Source organism: Pestalotiopsis fici, assembly GCF_000516985.1.
Source record: "Pestalotiopsis fici W106-1 unplaced genomic scaffold PFICI_Scf_2, whole genome shotgun sequence".
Taxonomy (NCBI): domain Eukaryota; kingdom Fungi; phylum Ascomycota; class Sordariomycetes; order Amphisphaeriales; family Sporocadaceae; genus Pestalotiopsis; species Pestalotiopsis fici.
This window is the reverse complement of record NW_006917092.1, coordinates 173,404-193,115: the sequence shown is the minus strand read 5'-3', so window position 1 is coordinate 193,115 and position 19,712 is coordinate 173,404. Positions and strand designations below refer to the sequence as shown.

Below are 19,712 nucleotides of genomic sequence, written 5' to 3'. Positions count from 1 at the left end.
TGCTTGCTTAGTAGCCTTCGGGTAGGGGCCCACCTGACGATAGTTTCAAAATCTCGATGTTATGATTCAATCTTAGTATTACCAAGAACTAGCTTTATTAGCAAAAGAAATGGTTTACAATAGGGTACATTCACAATGCTTCCAGTAGTGGTGTACAGTCGGTTTTTCTTCTCTGCTTCATGATCGCAAACAACTTGCCGTTTGATGCATCATCAACGAAAGCTTTGTGTTACTAGCGATCGATTCATACTGAGTATCAAGAAACGGCACGACCAAGACCAAATTATGCAACCTCATTGGCCACTAGGCAGCTACTTCTGAGGACCTCGCAAGTTCGGAAGTTCGCATCGGATGTTGATTGGCTGCATCAGAGCTTTGCATGTGGAGCTCGGATGAATACAAATTGCACGGAGTATTTGTTGGTTGTTAAGTCCGATACCTAAACTCCAGAGTCCGCCTTCTCAGCTGGATCATGCCTACCACGAAACCTACATGATTGTAGAGATCACTTGGCTACTCACATCAATTTGCTCTCTCTCGGTCGCGTAGCCACGATCTAAGCCTTTCACGTCGTGACCCTTTCCCCTTCCCCGCCTCCCACTTTAGACTCCACGCGACGCCATGCTATACTCGATGAAAAGCCTACTTCGACGCGAGCATACCAGCAGCAGTCGCACGTACATACCTACATTCGAATAATTTACTGCTCTGCTCAGCATGGAAAATTAGGCCGCCGGTTCGTTGGTCTTGAATCGCGCTTAGTTGTACCTGATGATGTTCCAAAAACCATGAGCAAACGTCTGCCGTGCGGACAGGATAGTGCTTAGGGCAATCCGACAGACAGCGCTGAACCGCCAATCACTGGCCACCTGACATGCAGGCAGTGCTGCACTGCGATGAGCTGTACAAGAAACACACCAGCGGCGGGCGTGATGACTTGGGTACAGCGTCTTCAGTTTGTTGGCCGCATGAAAACTTTGTGTGCACATAATTTTGTTGTCTAGGCAGTTATGCTTGCGAAGCTGCTATTTTCACACAATTTGCAATTTTCTCGGTGGAAGAGCGTTTGAGCGGGCAGATAACAGGTATGAGAGATCAAAGGAGAAATTTCAGGTCATTTGCCCAATGTTGAGACAAGCCCTTCTGATGCGCTGTGCAACCAGAGTGCCTCGTGTGTGGTGCAATGCAAGCTCAGCCCCAGCACCGCCCATTCTCTTCCACGCAGCAACGGCACTGTGATCGTCGGGCATGCATCAAATCTGCTCATCTCCCTACATCATGAACGCGTGCGATACTTCATCTTCTTTGTCCTTTGTTTTGACTTTACCTGCTTCAACGATGAGGATGGAGGGTGTCGATTTCTCTTCGTGTCATGAATCAACAGCCAATAATCAAAAACGACAAATCGCAGAGGATGGTGCCAACAATGCGCAAACCAACAAAAGGCTGTGCATGTCACCAGAATTTCCACAAGCAAGCGCTGCAACCTCAGAAGTCATCCCGCCCAATTTCCCTCAAAGCATCCCGGAATTCTGGTCAATCGATAGCAACTCGATGAATTATGGAATGCTTGATGATCACCTAACACTACAAACGAATAGTTGGGATTCTTCTGTTATAAATTGGAATCAAGGCAACGGCATAGCACAAGATGCACATGAAACGCCGTCGTGGTACGATGGATACGACATTGGGGCATTCTTCCCTCCCGTACCTCAATTGACAAGTGAAGAAAATTCAGGCCTCACTCCCAGCACTTTCGACTTTGGCAGCGCGGAATCTCCTTCCTGTCTCCTTCAGAGTACAAACTATGATGGCTTGGACCACCTATTTGGCGCAAGTCAGCTAGCTTTCTCCGAGTCCTGGGATGCAGCAGCATTCGGGCCATTTCCTGGCGCAGACATTGCGGACTCAGCCAGCTTGAAAACCTTGGATCCAACAACGATGGGGCCTTTTGAGGACCACGAGTCCAAGCCATCCATCCAAGTTTGGGAAGGCAGCCCTGAATGTGCATCGGATCAACAGCCGCCCGATACAATTCCTGATCACTCTGCGTCGAACATTGCTACATCTACCGCCACCTCTCCGTCTGATCGAGACATTGATTCTGCTCAAGCGGCTGTCGCAGTGGTTGAAAGTAATAAGGAAACTCCCACGAAGCTGGGTAGTCGAATCGACGATTGTGATACTTGTTTTGGAGTTGTAAGTCGTGCCTGCTCTCGTATCATCATGGACTAACACAAGTACATATAGATCGTTATTACCTCGATTTCTTCCCTGCCCGATGCTGAGATTACAAAAACCTCAGAAGTTGACATCATCCCTTTTGGAAACATTTTGAAATTTTCTTTCAAAGATTCTGGAGCTTATGCTGGCATGCTATCCCAGACGGTCCTGCGCAAGCTCTCGAGCGATTTTACAATCTGCTATCGAGGAATCTTGATCCAACCTGGTGCCTCACCTAAGAAAACGGCCAGCAAAAAGAATGGATCTTACTCCTCCGACTGCGAACTACGATTAGTCGTATTTGGTTTGGCCGCGGACAAAATTGCAGTTGGACGTGCCTTGTCAGATTCGGATTTGTTTCTGCAGCCACCATACGAATCAGAGTGCCCCAGTCATCTTGATTATCACAATCCGCATTACCTATTGCGACCAGGATCGGAGATGCCAAGATTAGAAAAATTGACTTTTGAGACAAGCGGTACTGAAAAACAAAGCAACTTGACTGAATTGGCGATGGGCCGACTACAGCAAATCTTTGATTCGAGTGATATAGACAAAAGTACTTTGGGGATTAATGTGGAACCCAGCAATCGATTGAGAACACCATTGTTGAGGTATGTGTGTTGGACATGCCATTTGCACATTGATAGTGGCTGATCGAGCAGACATCAACAAACCGCGATGGCAATGATGATTGACAGAGAGCAAGGCGGCGCGAATGAAACCAGATTTCCCTCACTTTGGATACCAGTCACCGACGAAGCATGCCTTGGAAAGTATGTTCGCTTGATCTTGATCCAAGCCTCTATGTATCTGACCAATTCTCTAGATACCGTCACATTATCACTGGCGAGAGACGGGACAATCCATGTCCGATACGTGGTGGTGTTCTTGCAGACGTAAGCTTTTTTTTTTTTTTTTTCAGGCTATTAACATTGTTAGTGTGATCCACTGACAGTTGTAATAGGACATGGGGCTCGGCAAAACATTGACTACCTTGGGGCTCATATGCTCGTCCCTCGATGCCATAGTTCAAGACACTCCGGCTTCAGAGGCAGCAAGGTACACCTCTACCTTGATAATCACTCCCAAGTCCAGTTCGTCACCAATCAATTTGACTGCTTGTCATATCTCTAAAAAATTTTTGTAGCCCTTCCAGGATGGGAAAAGCAAATCGCCGAGTACGACTAGGCATTCCCTCACCCATCTCATATAGGGTCCTCACTAACGATACCAGTCATATCCATACTGGTTGCCTCAAGTCAACGCGCTACTATGGTTCTAGCCGAAAACAATTGCGATCCATCCCGGTGCATCATGATGTTGTCATCACCACCTATGAGACATTGAGATCTGATTACGAGAATCAAGGGCCTTTGTTCACCCATAAATGGCTTCGCGTTATTTTAGATGAAGGTCTGTCCAACTTCCGGCTCACCCGACCCTTGTGCCATTGGGAGTTGAGGGTAGCGACAATGACTTGGCAAAGATTGCTGACAAGAGTTAGCTCATCACATCCGCAACCGCACGACCAAGAATTTCCAAGCAGTTTGTGCATTAAAGTCATTTTACCGTTGGTGCATCACTGGCACACCTATTCATAACTCCTTGGACGACTATGGTGCTCTGCTCACCTTTCTTGGTGTAGACCCTTTCCAAGAAAAGTCTTCATTTGGTTTTTGGATAGTTTCTCCTTTCACCCAGCAGGGGCCACGCCACGTGGAAAAAATCAAAAGTCTGGTAAATGCAACGTGCATACGAAGGACCAAGCTTTCATCATCTGTGTCGCTTACGCTTCCCGAGGTCATCGAAAAGATTGAGTACACTCCGCTTTCTGGTACAGACCAGTTGTTGTACGAATTCTTCAAGAAGATGACTGCCGAAATTGCTGCGAAGGTTCATCATGGGTCAAAGACTTCCCTGGAATCGAAGGGGTCAAAAGGGACAAATATATTGGCATTGATGAGCTCGCTACGGTTAATCTGCAATCATGGAAAGGATCTATTGCCTGATACCGCCCTCAAGATGTGGAGTTCTCGGGAAGACCGGCAGCTAGATGCCAGCCTTGTCTTGAGAAATCAAGATTACTGTGAAGAGTGCGGAGACATGCTCGAATGCGCACTGAACACAAACACTGAATCCACCAACCCGAAGATTCGAACTACTCGCCTGGCATGTCCGACCTGTCGCCAATCTGAAGAAGACGATGTGATTGAATCACAGGATTCAGACCGATCCATTAAATCGCAGGGAATTTCTCTACGAAATGCTTCGTCGTTGCAGATTGAGAAGGGGGGTACAAGACCCTCTGTGAAAGTAGCTGCACTCATCAGAAACATCCGTGAAGAACAGTCAAGCGCAATTTCGGGAAAACCGCACAAAAGGTTTGGCCAACCCCATAAAGACAATTTGAATAGTGGCTGATCATACCTATATAGCGTCGTATTCAGCTGCTGGAGCAAGATGCTGGATTTATTGGAGGCAGCCTTTGTTACCGAAGGCATTTCATTTCGAAGAATTGACGGCCAGACAAGTCTAGACGCTAGAGGCGAAGCCCTGAAACAGTTCAATGAGTCACTGAAATGCACCGTTATGCTTGCAACAACTGGCAGCTGTGGTGAGGGGTGAGTTCTCTTCAGATCTACGAAGCTTTTCCCTTGTCGCCTAGCGATATCTGGCTAAAATGATTGCCTACAGTATAAACCTGGCAGCCGCAACGAACGTTCACCTCATGGAGCCTAACTGGAATCCCATGATGGAAGCTCAAGCGGTGGACAGAGTTCATCGCATAGGGCAAACTCAGATTGTGACGATCATCCGTTATATCGTTCCAAGGTCTATCGAGATGGTACATCAAATTATAGAAACAACAATGACCGTACTTTTAACTGACTTGTGTTAAAGTATATCAGAGAAATTCAAATGGAAAAACTACATTTAATCAGCCATGCCATCAATAATTCTGCCTCGGGAGACTTTACAGACCTGAAAATTGAGCGGTGGAAAGTAAGTTGTCTATACTTGACCTCTTATCACATGGCCCTGTGTTGTTGACATAGTTCACAGAAGTTCCAGGCTTGCTTGCAAGACGCGCCGAAAACATGAATGTGTGCTGTATGATAGGAATGATCATGTTTCCCATCACAACTAGTTGCCAGTGGCAGTTCCCGACATGCAGATTCGAATTTCATAACAGCTTTATCAACCATATGTGCCTATTGTGCAATTTCCTGACTTGAAGTTCGTGCCGCCTTGCTTTGTTCTACCAGCTCATCCCACGATATCCCTATCCATTTGGATATCTGCTTTGCGCCTTTCTCGTCTCTGACTGGTAATTTTGCTGTTGAGCTTGTTTTCTCTGGATCGGCCCCATTTAGCAGAAGAAGTCGCATGAAGTTGGCTGCCTCTGCTGATGAAAGTTTGGCTACCCGATGAAGATATGTTAGGGAGGTTGGCAGCGCTTGGTAATTCACATCAGCCCCGCCTTGTAAAAGGTATTCAGCGAGTAGCACAGATTGACACCGTTTGGCAACCTTCCCTAAGGTAGCATTCAGATCGTTTGCATCGAGATTTCCAATCAAATCTACACTCCTCCAGAGTCTCAAAAGAAGTCGTTGCCGCCGCTGATTCTCCCTGCAAATGTTCATCCCGTAAGAAGTAAAATTAGTAAAGGCATAGTTTCTCGAGGTTGTTTTCAACGATGACAAGACATCCTTTTCGAAATGCGCAGCCGTTTCAAAAGCTTCGTAAATCTCAATGGACTCCGATTCTAGGACTTCGCCGAGCGCATGGCAGCATATCTCGTGCGTTTCTTTGGTGAGCCGGATTTGGGTGGCCGCATTGAGAACAATCTTGAAGCTCTCGGCATTTCTGTTCTTGGCAGCTTCCTTTAGCATTACACGAATGGGGTTATCGAAGTCCGGATCGCGATTATTCTGAATTCTCAAGAAACTTTCAAGGAATTTCGATGTTCCGATATTGACAGCTAGTCTAGAGAGCGACTTTGCAGTATCTGGTTTCAGTTTTTTGAAAGTTTCTCGCAGAGACTCTGCGGCATCGGAGTCATTCGCTTTGATCAAGTCGGCCCACATGAGCTCTAACTCCGCCCTATCGATTTGATCAATGGACAAGTCATGTGTACTGTCCTTTTTTGCCTGATGAAATTGATCCAGGTGGTTGTCTCGCATTTTTCTAGAGAGGAAGCCACCCTCTGCATACTCGCAGGTTGGGATGTTGCATTTCCATGGACGGTCGTGGTTGCGTTCGTGGTAGCGCCGCTCATTCTGGCTTGCGAAACCCTCGTATCGAAAGGTGCAATGCGTGAAACGACACTTGTAAGGTTTCTCTCCGTAATGTCTTCGAACGAGGCTGCAAGGACAGCCCTGATTATGTTCAATTATCGCGATGTCACATTTGAGCGACGAGTCAATCGCATTGCGAATCGAAACCAAAGTTTCAGAGAGCGTCAAAGGGTCGCCTCTTGTCCATGTTGCCCCTAGCATTATCAGAGTCAGCGTCTCGGAACGACTTTTCTAAATGATCAGGATCCTTACCTCGTTCAATGCGGTGCTGCGATGATGAACAGATGTGACGAAAGTGGGCCACGTCGGACAATGTTGCGTAGATATCTGGTAGCTTTTCACGCATGTCTCCTAATTTCACCTCCATTCGATCGTTGTTTTCTCCTTCGTAGTTGTCATTGATTCTTTCAGAGATCAGTCTTTCCAGAAAAGATGCCAGGATATCTGGGACTGAACGTTTTGAGCCCTGTTGAAGGTATTGCTCTATGAGTCGCAGCCAATTCGAAACCGCGTAATCATGTAAGACATAAATTCCTGCAAGCACCCCTTTGGAGATGGACTCAGTAGGTAGCTTGGAGTCGTGATGACTTTGACAAAGATACGCGATACATTTGAGTGTCAGGCTCAATGTGGAATCTTGAACGTTGATGAAGCCTTCTATTTTTGGACTGAATAAATATCTGCGAACTGGTCAGTGAACTATTAGCTTGGCAATTCCAGGGCCCTTACTCTTTGACCGTGAAATGAACAAATTGAACATAGTCATCGGCAACATCCACAATGGGTCCACAAAGCCTTCGGACATCAAGTCTGCCGAAAGGTTGACTGTATCCATCTCTGTCGGCCAAGTTGATAGAGAGCGCTTGCTGGATCTCTTGCACTCTCATTGCAACAGGAGAGCAGGCAATCCAGCCAAGGAGATTTCTTGCCTTTTCTCTCGTAAAGGCTGGTGAACTATTGATGCGCCCAAGAACTCTAGCATAACTGCGCTAGTTAGCCCTGTTGAAGTCTCAAAAACAGGAAGATAGGTAGCTCACGCAGCGTCCAGGTTCTCAGGGAGAACTTGAAGTTCCTTGCCAATTTGTACCATGTTGTCCATATACTCAATGCTTTCCAAAACAACCTTGACGTACAGAAACATGCCTACCTGGCGGTCAGTTACTATTGAAGTTGCTTTGATGGTGGTTATATTCACCTTTGGCTTTGATTGCCAGTGGCGCGAGCCATCCCTCAATGTGCTTCCTTGATTCATCATATATGCCACATCTTCGGAACCAATCTTTCGTCCAATAGTGAACGAATTGTGCAATGCTTTCGGTGTTTCTTTCATTGACTCGAATGTTTGCTGATTTTCGGCCCAACAAATTCTGCAGGTCACTTTCAGGCCTACTACTCAAACATACCATCAAGTTGTCGCAAGCCTCCAAGGATTTCAGGATGTCTTCAGTAAATTCGTCACGATGAAGCTCATCAATCTCATCTAACCCGTCAATAATGACATATACAGGCCCCGAACATGCCAAAAGGATCGAGTTCCAGATTTCGAGTGCTGCATCATGGCTATCCTCAAAGTTCTCTCGGCTACTTTCACAGAGTATTGTCTGTAAATCCGGATCGTCTGCCACCACTTGAAATATCAGGGAGTGGATGATGGACAATGCAGACGTCGTTTCAGATGCGGTATAGCTCACGAACGCAAAAGCGACTCGACCAAGAGTCCTTGTCTTGTCTACGATGACAGTTGACAATGATGTTTTGCCTAAGTTCAGTCAATGGTTGGATCAAAACAGCCGGAGCACTTGAGAACACAGCATACCTGCACCCGGGATGCCTTGAAGCCATAAGAGCCTGCTGGTCTTATCAGCAGGGTCTAACCAGGTGGCAAAGGTTGAGTCCCTTAGCAGCCAGTCCCCGCTTCCTTTGCATACTTGGCTGCGGACAGTGCTGAGTTTGGTGTGATACTTTTGAGGAGCTATTCTTGTCATGATTGTGTTGTACTCCTTCCGTCGTTCGTCATTCTCCTTGGCCTCGTAGTAGTCGAGATCACGGCGTCGGGCCTCATGTTCCTGCAAGATGTGTTCGAAAAGGACTTTATCTCGCATCATGAGCCTATGCCGCTCGATTATGGAAACTAGTTTCTTTATTTTATCGCGGTGCTTTGGCCATAGCGATTCGAAGAGATATTTCCAACCTGTGCAGGGTTAATCGCAGTGATCGTCAAGGAAGTCCGCTTCGAGGTATCAATCTAGTTTTACTTACGTGTAAGTCGAAAGAAACGAAAAGCCAAGCGATAAAACTCAAGTATGTCATGGAAGAAAAGCAGCAGCACATCCTTGACTTGTTCCTTGTCCCCAAAGAGCTGCCCGGCCTGCTGGAATTCTGGCAATGCGAGCCCAATTTCCTCTGTCGTGTTTATGATTGCGTCGAACGACGTCTTCAGTGCGCTGGCCCATTGCAATAGCAATACAATCGGGCCCCATATCAAGGCCAAAATGTCTGGTTTGACCTGAACAAAAGTCTCTACTGCTTTGGAGTAGTCGCTTAGGCGAACAAGGTAGGGCTCGATTTTGGCTAGGTGGCGTAGGTGACCCGTCTTTAGCTGTTCCGCCTGGAGCTTATCTGTCGCATCGTAGACTTGGTCAATGGACGTTGTCTGTAGTATCTCACGGTACAGCTCCTCATCGTTCAATTCGTCCTTGAATTCGCGTTTCGCTCTCTCGAATGCATCATTGATGGGATCAGGCATTTTGATTGCAGTGTAGTGGTGTTAGCAACTAGACTTCACAGAATATTCCAAGGACTTTTTCAAAAACGTTTGGAAATGCCATGGCGAGGGAGCCTGACAGCCTGCAGGCTGACTGGGGAGCCTAGCAGGGCGCAGCGAGCGCCTGCATGGCGTTAGGTAGGTACTATTGCAGGTAGACCAATAGCAGAGACATCACCAGATTCGTATTTGATCCTATCACAATAAGGGAAAAGTGTATGCAGATTGTTTCAATTTCGTTTTTATTTTCCACGAGAAGAGGGATCTGTCACTAGTAGAGCATACAACAGCTTGACCCTGATTAGCCGGTGGATTGATCGTATATAGCCCATTCGACCAAGAATGTTTAGGAATGTGCCCCGCGATTGCTACCTAGGTAATTACCTAGCACTTGGTGGTGATGTTTCCCGTCTAAAAAGGTCCATCTCCTTTCTCTTATACCGAAATGAACGTTATTTCCAATTTTCCTCTTTCCTCAGGTTGAACTTCAACAACGCAAACGGACTTTTTAATCCATAGCAGCTGGCTTTTGCGGGAATTCGTTGGCTTCCCTATATCCACAATGGCAGTCCCGGATCGAGACGTGGAAACATTCTTGGCTGATGAACGATTTAGCAAAGTATTCACGTATCCCCCAGATCCTGCTCAGGGACGACCCAACGCCCTTCGCATTTCATATGCCGACTATGGGTACCGTAATACAGAAAATCCTAATGTCGAAAAGGTCTTTCTTTTTTTCGGGCCTCTTCTGGGGTCTCGAATGCTTCATATAGCCAAAGATGCTCTAGCAAAAGAATATGGAGTCCGTATCATCAACGCCGACCGGCCGGGTTTTGGCGACACGCCGGATGTGGACGCAGAGGGGAGATTGGCTTTCTGGCGGAGTAAATATTTACCTTTAATGATCCCTCTTTACTCTTGGATCGCTCTCGGCTGACCGTCCTGTTACCAGAGGCTTTGTTTGCATTATTACAGCACTTACAGATCCGCCACGTGCATCTGGGCGCGCAGAGTGCCGGTACCGTATACGCCGTGGATTTTATACTTCATTATCCCGAAATGCTATACTCGCATAATGCCTATCTTGCTATTGGGGCTCCATGGATCCACCCTTCGCATTCTCGAATCTGGTACATGTCAGTAACAAACGCTCTTCCCAGGTTCCTGCTGGTACAGGTGGATAAGCTTGCTTCCTTATTCTCTGTGGTCTCCGCTCCCATATTGGAGACCAGTTTCGGGCTCACCTCTGCTTTGGGGACGTGGTTTGCCACTCAGCCAGCTGGAGATGACGCCTCCACCGCCGTCGATCCGGCGGTAGCTTTTGCAGAGGCGTTGGACCCAAAATTGGCCGACTTTATCTATGCTATGCCTGTTCATGGAATATCCAATGAGTCGATCGTGCTCATGAAAAAGACGCAGGGCACGTCTGGATGGGCAGACTGGGTAGATTACGATGTCTTGGTTCCGCGTCTCAAGACCGCCATGGCTGAGAATGGCCAGTGCCTGGTTGTAGATTGCTTTTTAGTCAGACAGACTCCATGATTGGCGACCCTGGCACAGCTGGCCCTGAGTGGTTCAAAAGCTGCTGGGCACGAGACAGCGAGGAAAGCGATAGTATTCAGTTCTCTTGTAGAGTCATCGACGGAGCAGACCATAACTCAATTTGGGCGACGCAGTGGGGAGTGGCTAAGGACGTATTCGATCATATTCGAAGAACCGAGTCTTGATACTTGCCCAGATAAGTGACTGCGGTATCATGAATATCACATCTATAACACCTTAGCTCTGATGCGACGTTTATATTCATTGCTTCTATGATCCTGTACCAGAAAAGTCCCCACTAACAAATACAACAAGGACTGCAGCACATGCAGCACACGCGCCAAAAACTTCAGCTCTCCTTGCATTTATCAGGACCACGATACCGCAAGCAAACAGCACTGTAAACATGGCGATCAAGCCCAGCGTGAGGGCTGCCCGAGAGGTTGAGATATTATAAAGAGTATAAATCGGCAGAAACAAGAGCAAGGTGGCAGTCAGTGTCGTAACAAACGATGCCACAAATCGAACCATCGCAATGGAGTAGTGAACCACCTGATGCCGTGGTAGGTGAGATATGCCAACTTCTTGAGGCAAGGCAACGGGTGGGCGCGTCTCAAAAAGCCTGGAACAATAGGTCTTGAGAAAGTATGTGAGCAAATCTGACTCTGATCGTCGCGAAACTGACACGTAGTCTGGGAATCGAATCCTCGACGAGTCCATGTTGTGAGGGTATAGGTAAGAGCTTGCGCCACTCAAGATCGGATAAGTCGACCGATGCGGTTCTGATTCCGTTGATGAAGTAATGTGAATGTGGAAATAATTCGAAAGCGCGGCCATGCTCTGCTGAGACGGCTGCTGCATGTTTAACAATGTTGACTCCTGAATCAACGGTTCTCTGCATTCCTTCAATGTTGTTCGAATGTCCATGGCTAGGCGCACTCGTTTCTTCCTTCGCTCAAAAGTTTCATTTGCTTCGCTTCGAGAGCGAGCTGCTGCATCTGTACCATACGGCTCATCCACTCCATGCTTCAATCTGACCCAGTCCCGAGCGTGACTTCTAACATATTCCCAGGCCTCCGGCTTCTCTGGGTTCTCAACATCCTTCACGTCTTCAACATCGTATTCGTCCTGTATCGCTTGTAGCTCTACCAGCTCGCTTTGATAATACAACAAGTCCCGGGCTGCGAGCTTGTCAAAGCGCCTGTAGATTGACGTACTATGGTCTCCATCACTTGTAATGAAGTCGGAAAGTGAGCCAAAGCCAGGAATATAGTTATATTCATGCCGACTTTCTCTTCTCGGAGTGTCATTTAGTGATCTATGATATGAACTTGATTAAATAGACAGGTGGAATGATCAACTCGAGGCTATTTTCATGAAAATGGCGACGCTCATGGATGATGTAGTAGATTGCAGGTGTGAGGCTATGCTGAATGCCATTGTGAGGTGCCACGTCAGAAGGCGCACTTCCGTTGGGCGTCCCGCGCGATGCCAAGACACGTCACAGCCTCCCTCTTTTAGAATCATCACTATCGCAGCTGAACATCAATGGCAAGGTCTAGGGGACGCCCGGGCTCCCATGAAAGCACCCAAAATTGTCCTCTTGATCACTCCCTGGATCAACTCAATTTTCACATTTCAGGTTTCATCGAAAGGAAGATCTTCTCTCTGAAAGTACCGCCATTCGTATCGCAACATCTTCACCTGGGACGACTGTTACGCATGGCCCGTTTGAGGCCGCCGTCGGCGAATTGGCGACGCGATGAGTTGCACGCCGACATCGAAACATCGAGCTCAAGAATTGAATGCAGGCGCTCTGGTGAGATGGTGGAAAACAATCCCTTTGCTTTCAGCCCAGCCCAGCTTTCTAAGATCTTCGGACCCAAAGGCATGTCAGCTTTCCATGCTTTAGGAGGCTTACGCGGCATCGAAGCAGGTCTCCAGACACATCGCAACTCGGCTCTCAGCATCGACGAAAATAATTTCGGCAGATCTTCCTTTGAAGAGGCTTCGAACTTGCCATTTTCGAAATCTCGGGCAGACGATCCCAATCAACCGAATGAGCCAAGCTCTTATGGCAACGCGGCCTATTTCCACTATGCAACTTTGGCAGATCAGAAGCGCATTTTTATGGACAACAGACTCCCAAAGATGTCGAAATCTCTGCTTGAACTATTCCTGGCTGCTAAAAGCGATATCGTCTTGCACGATATTCTTGAGCTGATCATTCTGGTCAACAACTTTTGTGCTGTTATACGAGCTTCTACTTGTGGTCTTGAGATCAAGGACGACAGTATAGCACGCAAGTCACTTCAAGCAGTCACTCTGATGGAACATCTCTCAATGGCTTTGGTCCTCCTCGCTGTTCCTTGGACGAGTTGGAAAATGTGGCTGGAATATTCTCGGATCGCATTGTTGAATCAGAGCCAAGATCGCCCCGCCAAGGTTATCCGTTCTAGCATAACAACCGAAATCTCTCTATTTGATTTGATGCCAGGCGACAGTGTAGTTGATTCAATTATTCTATCCGGCAGCACGGTCTTAGAGGGACTCGGCACACTCTTGGTGGTTGCCACTGGTGTCCACTCCGTTGACGGCAAGATCAAGATGATCCTTATGAACGAGCCGAAAATTGCACAGCACGAATGGATTATCAGCCTGGTTTTGAAAATACTCTGGCTCGCCTTTTTCCATCCAAGACTCATCGAATTACTTTTTCAGGGCATCCTGAGCATCTTCGGCGGAACATTCTGGGAGAAACTCAAAGCTGCGAGCAATGCATGCATACCTCATACGGCTATGCGAAACGACAAACAGTCATTTTTGCCGATACTGCTTGAGGGAGAGTCAGCCCTGGCACTGCCTGATACCGAGGTTGGGTACAATGTCATAACCGAGGATTATGCAGCCTTGATCGGAGTTAGAATCAACCGAGACCTCCCTGTTGGAAAATCTAGGTGAAACTCTACAAAGTACATTTGCAGTCTTCAAGCAATGTGCTGAACCACTGGTTCTGGGCGATTCCTTCCTCAAGGATAACAAAATCTTCACCAAGGTTGGCTACAGCCACAATCTCATCAAAGCTACATCTAGCTCAAGTTTCAACAGCAAAGGAATGCTCAGATTAATGCACATAGAAACGCCTCGTTAGAAGCTGACATGTACCATGGACTCCTGGCCTGCGCTTGCAAACGCAGACACTGGTTCTGATCTGGATCTGGTTTCTCTACGTTACGCTTTCAGAGACAAGAGCAGAGTCGTGTCATGCTCGCAAATCAAGAGGTGGCACAACTTTCTGGCTATGTTGAGGTTAAGTTTTCCGTCAAAGGCGTTGAAACTTTGAAGAAGTTTCATGTCCTCAAGGGTCTTGTCTGTGACATAATCCTGGGAGATGCTACTATCGAGTCGATCGACGCATTCAAGAAATGTGAAGACTCATTCGTGAACGTGGGTGGTCGCAATAGATCATTCTGCATGATCAGATGGGTAGAGAGGCTGAAACAGGTCGAGAGAGATGTAGACAAAATAATGGAACGGCAGAATCATGGAACAGGAGTGTTGCAGAAGACCAGCCGGTGGTCGAGGCTGGTGTCCATGTTCTTCCCTGGAACAGGCGACTCTCCGAAGACTGATGTGAAGGTAAGTCGTGGATTAACTTATTTTGCATTGGATGAGGTGAAATCCATTGTGACTAACTACATGGCTAGGTATAACGCATCAACTGAGAGATCGACTCAACGAGATTGATAGTATAGAATTCGACAATAGGACGCATATTGTAAAGAAAAAGACGTCTTTGAGCGACACAGAACTTTCTGGAGAGCAAGAAATTGACAGAAGTCGCAGAGAGAAGCATGATGCACTCCGCCGGAAGATCCTGAAGCATATTCAGGATCTTTCCGTCCTTGACAACGGGCCGTGCAGACCCTGAAATCCCATAGACAGGATTCCAGACTCGCTACGTCTCACATAGTTGGTGAACGGACCCGTTCGATATGAGATTTGTTCCGCTACTACGAGAGATATGGCGTGGACAGAAAGATGATGGCGGGCCTTGTTACCAAATTCTATTTACTATCACGTGTGCCCGGTATGTTTGATATGGGAGGCGAGTGCTACAAGCGATCAATCAAAGATACAACAAGTAGATCATCTTTTGCAATGCTCAGGATTCCGACCCAGTCTGCAAATATACTCGGTCGCGTCTCATGTTGAATATTGGGCGCGACGATTGCTCCTTAGAAGCTGCCTGCGCCACTGCCATTTATTCGAAACGCTCAAATAGTCGGCGACCTTGGAACAAGAATCCTCACCCTCATGTCACGGGAGATAGAGCTAAGAATCAATGCGAGAATTGGTGTGATACTATGCCCAATATAGTTTCGATATCCGATGCACAAGGTCATTTCGTGATAAGCCCTCCACCACCACATAGCTCTGGTTGTGCCAGGACATGCGTTGCTGGCATCGTGGCTCTTCAGCAAAGTGACTACTGCGAGAGATTGGCTTTTCTAACAACAGCCGTATCGTTCTTGTCGAAAGCAGGAACTGTCCATCTCTGGTCGAAGGGCTTGGTCTTGTCTACAAACCGCAAGTCTGTAGAGACGCGCACTCTTCCGCAAGGGTCCTCATTGATGGCACTGGCGTGGATCGAGTATGGGGAGTGGAACACGACGTCGCCAGCCTCGTAGTCTCCCTGTCAATCCGTATCAGTCTCTTCCACTCGATGGAAATCGGTGTCTTGTCTGGTATCATGACTTACCACGAGCCAACCACGATTCCAGCCTTGCCCGAACCGGCCGGCATTGCGATCAAGCCAGCCACCCTTCTCCATATTCTTGTTGAAGGCGCTCAGCCTCTCTTCATCCGGAAGATCCTTGTTCAATTCGTCAAAGTCCTGTTCATACTTGACTCCAATGTCGTGCGCATTGTCGAGGTATACCAGCCCTCCCCCCTTTGGCCCAATGTCACCAATCGGTACCCAGCCCGTGATACTAGTGGGCGGGCCTGCACGAAGGTATATCTGATCGTAATGTACAGGAGTCGTCTCGGCTCCAGGGACAGCGCAACGTAAAAGGGATCGAGGTAGACACCATGGCTCCTTGAATTTGCGTAGCTTGCCGACAAAAGGCTCGATAATTTTTGCGACCTCATCTTTGAACTTGAGATAAAATGGTGCCTTGTGGGCTTTGATTGCGGCTTCGACAAAGGGTCCATCATCACTGAAACCAGCGGCAACACGCACAACGCCAGGAGGAAGGAACTCGCGCCAGTCATTGGAGGGATCAAAAATGCCTTCGACAGGATCCGTTCCTGGTTTTAGCATAAAGGTGGTCTCATTCACGAAATGCATATAATTTTCTCTGCACTTGAGCACAAGGTCTCTGGGGAGCAGATTCTTGACCTGGAAAAGCTGAGGACGGGGCAGATGGATGTGCGGAGGCAGGTAAGGCTTACCCATATGACTCCATCTTGCTCATACAACCGCTGAAGCTCTTCGAGTTGAGTGTCAAGAGAGCAAGGCACAAGCGGTCTCACACCATCGATATCACTATCTGTGCCACGTAATTTAAGTATTTCAGGGTTCGCAGCAGTTTGAGGCGAGGAGTGTTTAGAGCCTTGAATAGCTTGCAATGGGCTTGAGGGGTAGTTGTGCACTTGTGTCATGACTGCTCAATTTAGGCGCTTTGCCGTCAGCAAGCAGTGGTTTAAATGAAAGTGTAAAGGGGAACGCAGGGAAATCGTTAGAGAACGATGTGTGGCTAACAGCGACTTATATACTGCTTGTGCTTGAGGCAAATCTGGCCACTCGCTGTCCATGATTTCAAAAACAGAGGCGAAATCTGGCTGGAAGTAACCACATGCGTGCATGAGAGTAACATGCCTTGTTGATCATTCCGTCTACAGCCAATATATCTCGCTTAAGTGTGGTATAGCTACGTACGTTCAAAGGTGCGTGGGTGGAGAAATGGTCCTATTTGTGCTTCCAGCACATTCGACTTTTCGCGAATTATCTTTTGGGAAACACTGCATTTGGAGACCGAGAGCGACGATGCATGAAAGTTGTGCAGAAAGGTCATGTTCTGCAGCTCGGTAAGGACTTCAATGCATCACTGTCCAATGAGTTGCCATCCTCGGCATCTCGAGAGCACATCGCATGCCCCTCCTCAACGACTCTGACACGGGTTTTTGGACATACGGACACATGGATACGTGAAATGGATGGTAATAGTGCCAGAATGTGCATGATTCGCTGATCAAAATGTGCTCAAGTAAATGTAATTGAAACTTTTCCGAAAGATCAGGGACAAACGGTCCTGTGGTCGTTGGTATTATCCAGATACTAGGTAGAGAAATGCGTGAACTCTATTCTCAGATACCCAAATCTGTTAGTTCTCACGCTTTTTGCATCTTGACCAGAGCGAACTGCCTCATGCCAAATTTCTGCATTTCGCAGATTTCTGTAAAACCCAACTTCCTGTACAGAGATGCGCCAGCTTCGGACGCCAACAAGTAGACATCTCTACCGTCTTTCTCAGCTTGGTCCATCCCCCACTTTGTAAGCAGCGTTCCAATCCCTTTGCCCTGATAAGTTGGATCAACTGCGATCGAGTTGGCATCTAGGGTGGTATGTCAATATAGGAACAGGGGCTACTGTGCAAGTTACGAGAACAGAATACGTACACCACATTTTTTCCAGACTGCCTTCACCCAAAGCCTGCTCCAGGGATTGTTCAAATGCTCTATTGACAGCCTGACTCTCCCTAAAGGCTGCCTGGTCCATGCCAGCTGGAAGCTCCGTCTCGCGATCTGTTTCTGTTTTGTCCTTGTCTGGAGTGCTGTTTGTCTTTTCGGCCGGGGCCATCCACTCAGCACTCCCAACCATGAGTTCCTCGCCAGTCGGAGATTGCTGCACCGCGACAATGAAATGCATCCAGGGCTTCATGTCCTGAAAGTTGCTTTCGAAACGCGAGGTCCTCCACGCCAGATGGTCGCCGTGACCTGGTAGGAGTCTGAGATGCTTGAGGCTCTCCGGCCAGAGCATAGCAAAAAGATTCTTGGTCCCGAATGCTCGATAGAGAATCTGCACCATTGCCGGTATATCTTCTCTCGTGGCCCGACGGATTGTTATAGGACCGCCGCCTTCCATGTCTGAAATTTTCGAATGGCTTTGAGTCAAGATAGCACGAGAATTGATATCTGAGAAATGTTTAATCTTGGCAAAACAGATTCTTTCTGCTATTTATACTTTTTCTGAAAGTGCCCTTTTCCCACGTCTAAATGTGGCACCATATGATCATTACCTCGCGGTCGAAGCAACGTCAGCAGCGAGAGTTGCGGTGGGGAGGCCGGGCCAATCGCCGCATATCAGATGTGCTACGCCGCAGACTTGAATACAGACTGATTCGGTGTCGATGGGCGAGGATTGCGCGTTATGAGCACGTAGCATTAGGCAACACTTTTAACCTTGCCCTAACAGGCACCACAATATCTTCATAGACAGACCTCGGAAGGTCAGCCCTCGATCAAGGAGGCATTACCTTGCGGGTCCTTGTATTGCTCAACAGAATGGGCGTGAACTGGCTGTGACCGTTCACAATCTCCTCACTCTGTTGTCGATATAGCCCGGAGAAAATGCAAAATCCTCCATAGCCCCAAACTCCGTATATGCAGAGATGTGTAATTTCCGGACGTAATGTACAATGCTTCGAAAATTTTGCGCTCCTGTCTTCCCCCAAGTTTGCGCAACTGCCGTGTTGCGATACTTCACATTTATTTTCTACATGCCCTCGGGCAATTGGTGTCAATGATACCGCCCTTGCGCTCGTTTCGGTGGTTCTAGATCGACGACGCTGTCTCGTACACTCTGGCCCTTCTTGTATTCCTCCTCTAGAGCCTTTTGCAACTCAAAGTCGAGTTGGCGTTCCTTCTTGATGCGCTGTTGTTCCATGTCGCGAATGACGCCTTGGTGCATTGCCTATATAGATTTACATCTTAGCGCATGTGCTGTCGGGAGTGTGTGATCGCCTTGATCGCAGGTTTGCAATCTCGAATTGACGCCTCAGAAGTGCCTTGACTGGCAGGCCTAACGAACCTCTTGCTCAAACTTTTGCTGAAAGTGCACAAAAACCACAGTAGTGACGGCAAAGAGCGAAGTGCCCAGCAGGGTAAGCTTGGATGTCCTGGACATTTTCAAGGACTATAGAGATAACAGTGGATGATTGAGAAGTGTCTCGTGCGTGTATTCAAGTTCACAATTCTTCGCAAAAAGTAGAAAATGAACGAATGGCTTGGGCTTTGAGACATACGATAATCGGTTGCGCCGGATTAGCTAACACCTGAATGAATCGCGACAATCTTTCGACTTTTGGGAGCTTGGACCCTGCAGCTGCCCACTGTAGATTGACGTCGATGGGGCATCTCGACGCCTAGCGCATAGCGGTTTGGCCGCTGAACCTTGGCGGCAACGAGCCCAGTTGCGACACTGCTTCAGGCGCGTGACGCAGCAACCACATCCCAAGGCAGCCAATCACCGAGTGCGACGCTACTACCAGCTGGCCGGCAGCTACCGTGCGACGACATCACCGGGTCCGACATTGAGGGAGCTTCCAACTCGGCGACAGGGCATCTCTAAACAGCTATAATTCCACACCCCAAAACAACCTCTTATACCCACCTCTCGTCCCGCCGTGACCACGATCGCTTTGATACCTGACCGACTCACCTCTCCAATCCCCGGATTCCTCCCTAAGACGTCAAGATGGTACGATAGTGCACCCGGCAGATGGGCGTCTCTGTTGAAATCAGCTAACATGATATCTCGCAGTCGGCCCAGAACTCCCAAGGCATCCAGACCTTGCTCGATGTACGACCGCCAC

At 47.9% G+C, this 19,712-nt stretch overlaps 8 protein-coding genes across 8 annotated transcripts; 3 read left to right on the top strand and 5 right to left on the bottom strand.

Moving 5' to 3' along the window:
- Window positions 1–1,338: 1,338 nt before the first annotated feature.
- On the top strand, window positions 1,339–5,331 carry PFICI_02185 (uncharacterized protein; the record flags this gene model as incomplete). The annotated part of the gene is made up of 12 exons (XM_007830766.1): window positions 1,339–2,202; window positions 2,254–2,840; window positions 2,892–3,002; window positions 3,056–3,125; window positions 3,194–3,323; window positions 3,377–3,407; window positions 3,464–3,642; window positions 3,734–4,610; window positions 4,665–4,850; window positions 4,924–5,074; window positions 5,131–5,232; window positions 5,293–5,331. The coding sequence occupies 12 exons, from the start codon at window positions 1,339–1,341 to the stop codon at window positions 5,329–5,331; spliced, it is 3,327 nt and encodes a 1,108-aa protein (XP_007828957.1).
- A 110-nt stretch (window positions 5,332–5,441) lies between these two features.
- PFICI_02184 (uncharacterized protein) lies at window positions 5,442–9,273 on the bottom strand (the record flags this gene model as incomplete). The annotated part of the gene is made up of 7 exons (XM_007830765.1): window positions 5,442–6,721; window positions 6,780–7,207; window positions 7,257–7,511; window positions 7,565–7,670; window positions 7,723–8,286; window positions 8,344–8,718; window positions 8,787–9,273. The coding sequence occupies 7 exons, from the start codon at window positions 9,271–9,273 to the stop codon at window positions 5,442–5,444; spliced, it is 3,495 nt and encodes a 1,164-aa protein (XP_007828956.1).
- A 580-nt stretch (window positions 9,274–9,853) lies between these two features.
- On the top strand, window positions 9,854–10,833 carry PFICI_02183 (uncharacterized protein; the record flags this gene model as incomplete). Its single annotated transcript, XM_007830764.1, has 2 exons — window positions 9,854–10,175; window positions 10,244–10,833. The coding sequence occupies 2 exons, from the start codon at window positions 9,854–9,856 to the stop codon at window positions 10,831–10,833; spliced, it is 912 nt and encodes a 303-aa protein (XP_007828955.1).
- Window positions 10,834–11,103: 270 nt separating this feature from the next.
- PFICI_02182 (uncharacterized protein) lies at window positions 11,104–12,062 on the bottom strand (the record flags this gene model as incomplete). Its single annotated transcript, XM_007830763.1, has 2 exons — window positions 11,104–11,961; window positions 12,051–12,062. 2 exons carry the CDS (start codon window positions 12,060–12,062, stop codon window positions 11,104–11,106), a joined length of 870 nt encoding a protein of 289 aa, XP_007828954.1.
- A 493-nt stretch (window positions 12,063–12,555) lies between these two features.
- PFICI_02181 (uncharacterized protein) lies at window positions 12,556–13,794 on the top strand (the record flags this gene model as incomplete). Its single annotated transcript, XM_007830762.1, has 1 exon — window positions 12,556–13,794. One exon carries the CDS (start codon window positions 12,556–12,558, stop codon window positions 13,792–13,794), a length of 1,239 nt encoding a protein of 412 aa, XP_007828953.1.
- A 1,528-nt stretch (window positions 13,795–15,322) lies between these two features.
- Window positions 15,323–16,500, bottom strand: PFICI_02180 (uncharacterized protein; the record flags this gene model as incomplete). The annotated part of the gene is made up of 3 exons (XM_007830761.1): window positions 15,323–15,529; window positions 15,596–16,237; window positions 16,291–16,500. The coding sequence occupies 3 exons, from the start codon at window positions 16,498–16,500 to the stop codon at window positions 15,323–15,325; spliced, it is 1,059 nt and encodes a 352-aa protein (XP_007828952.1).
- A 729-nt stretch (window positions 16,501–17,229) lies between these two features.
- On the bottom strand, window positions 17,230–17,983 carry PFICI_02179 (uncharacterized protein; the record flags this gene model as incomplete). The annotated part of the gene is made up of 2 exons (XM_007830760.1): window positions 17,230–17,453; window positions 17,518–17,983. 2 exons carry the CDS (start codon window positions 17,981–17,983, stop codon window positions 17,230–17,232), a joined length of 690 nt encoding a protein of 229 aa, XP_007828951.1.
- Window positions 17,984–18,637: 654 nt separating this feature from the next.
- Window positions 18,638–19,024, bottom strand: PFICI_02178 (uncharacterized protein; the record flags this gene model as incomplete). Its single annotated transcript, XM_007830759.1, has 2 exons — window positions 18,638–18,811; window positions 18,929–19,024. 2 exons carry the CDS (start codon window positions 19,022–19,024, stop codon window positions 18,638–18,640), a joined length of 270 nt encoding a protein of 89 aa, XP_007828950.1.
- Between the last annotated feature and the right edge of the window lie 688 nt (window positions 19,025–19,712).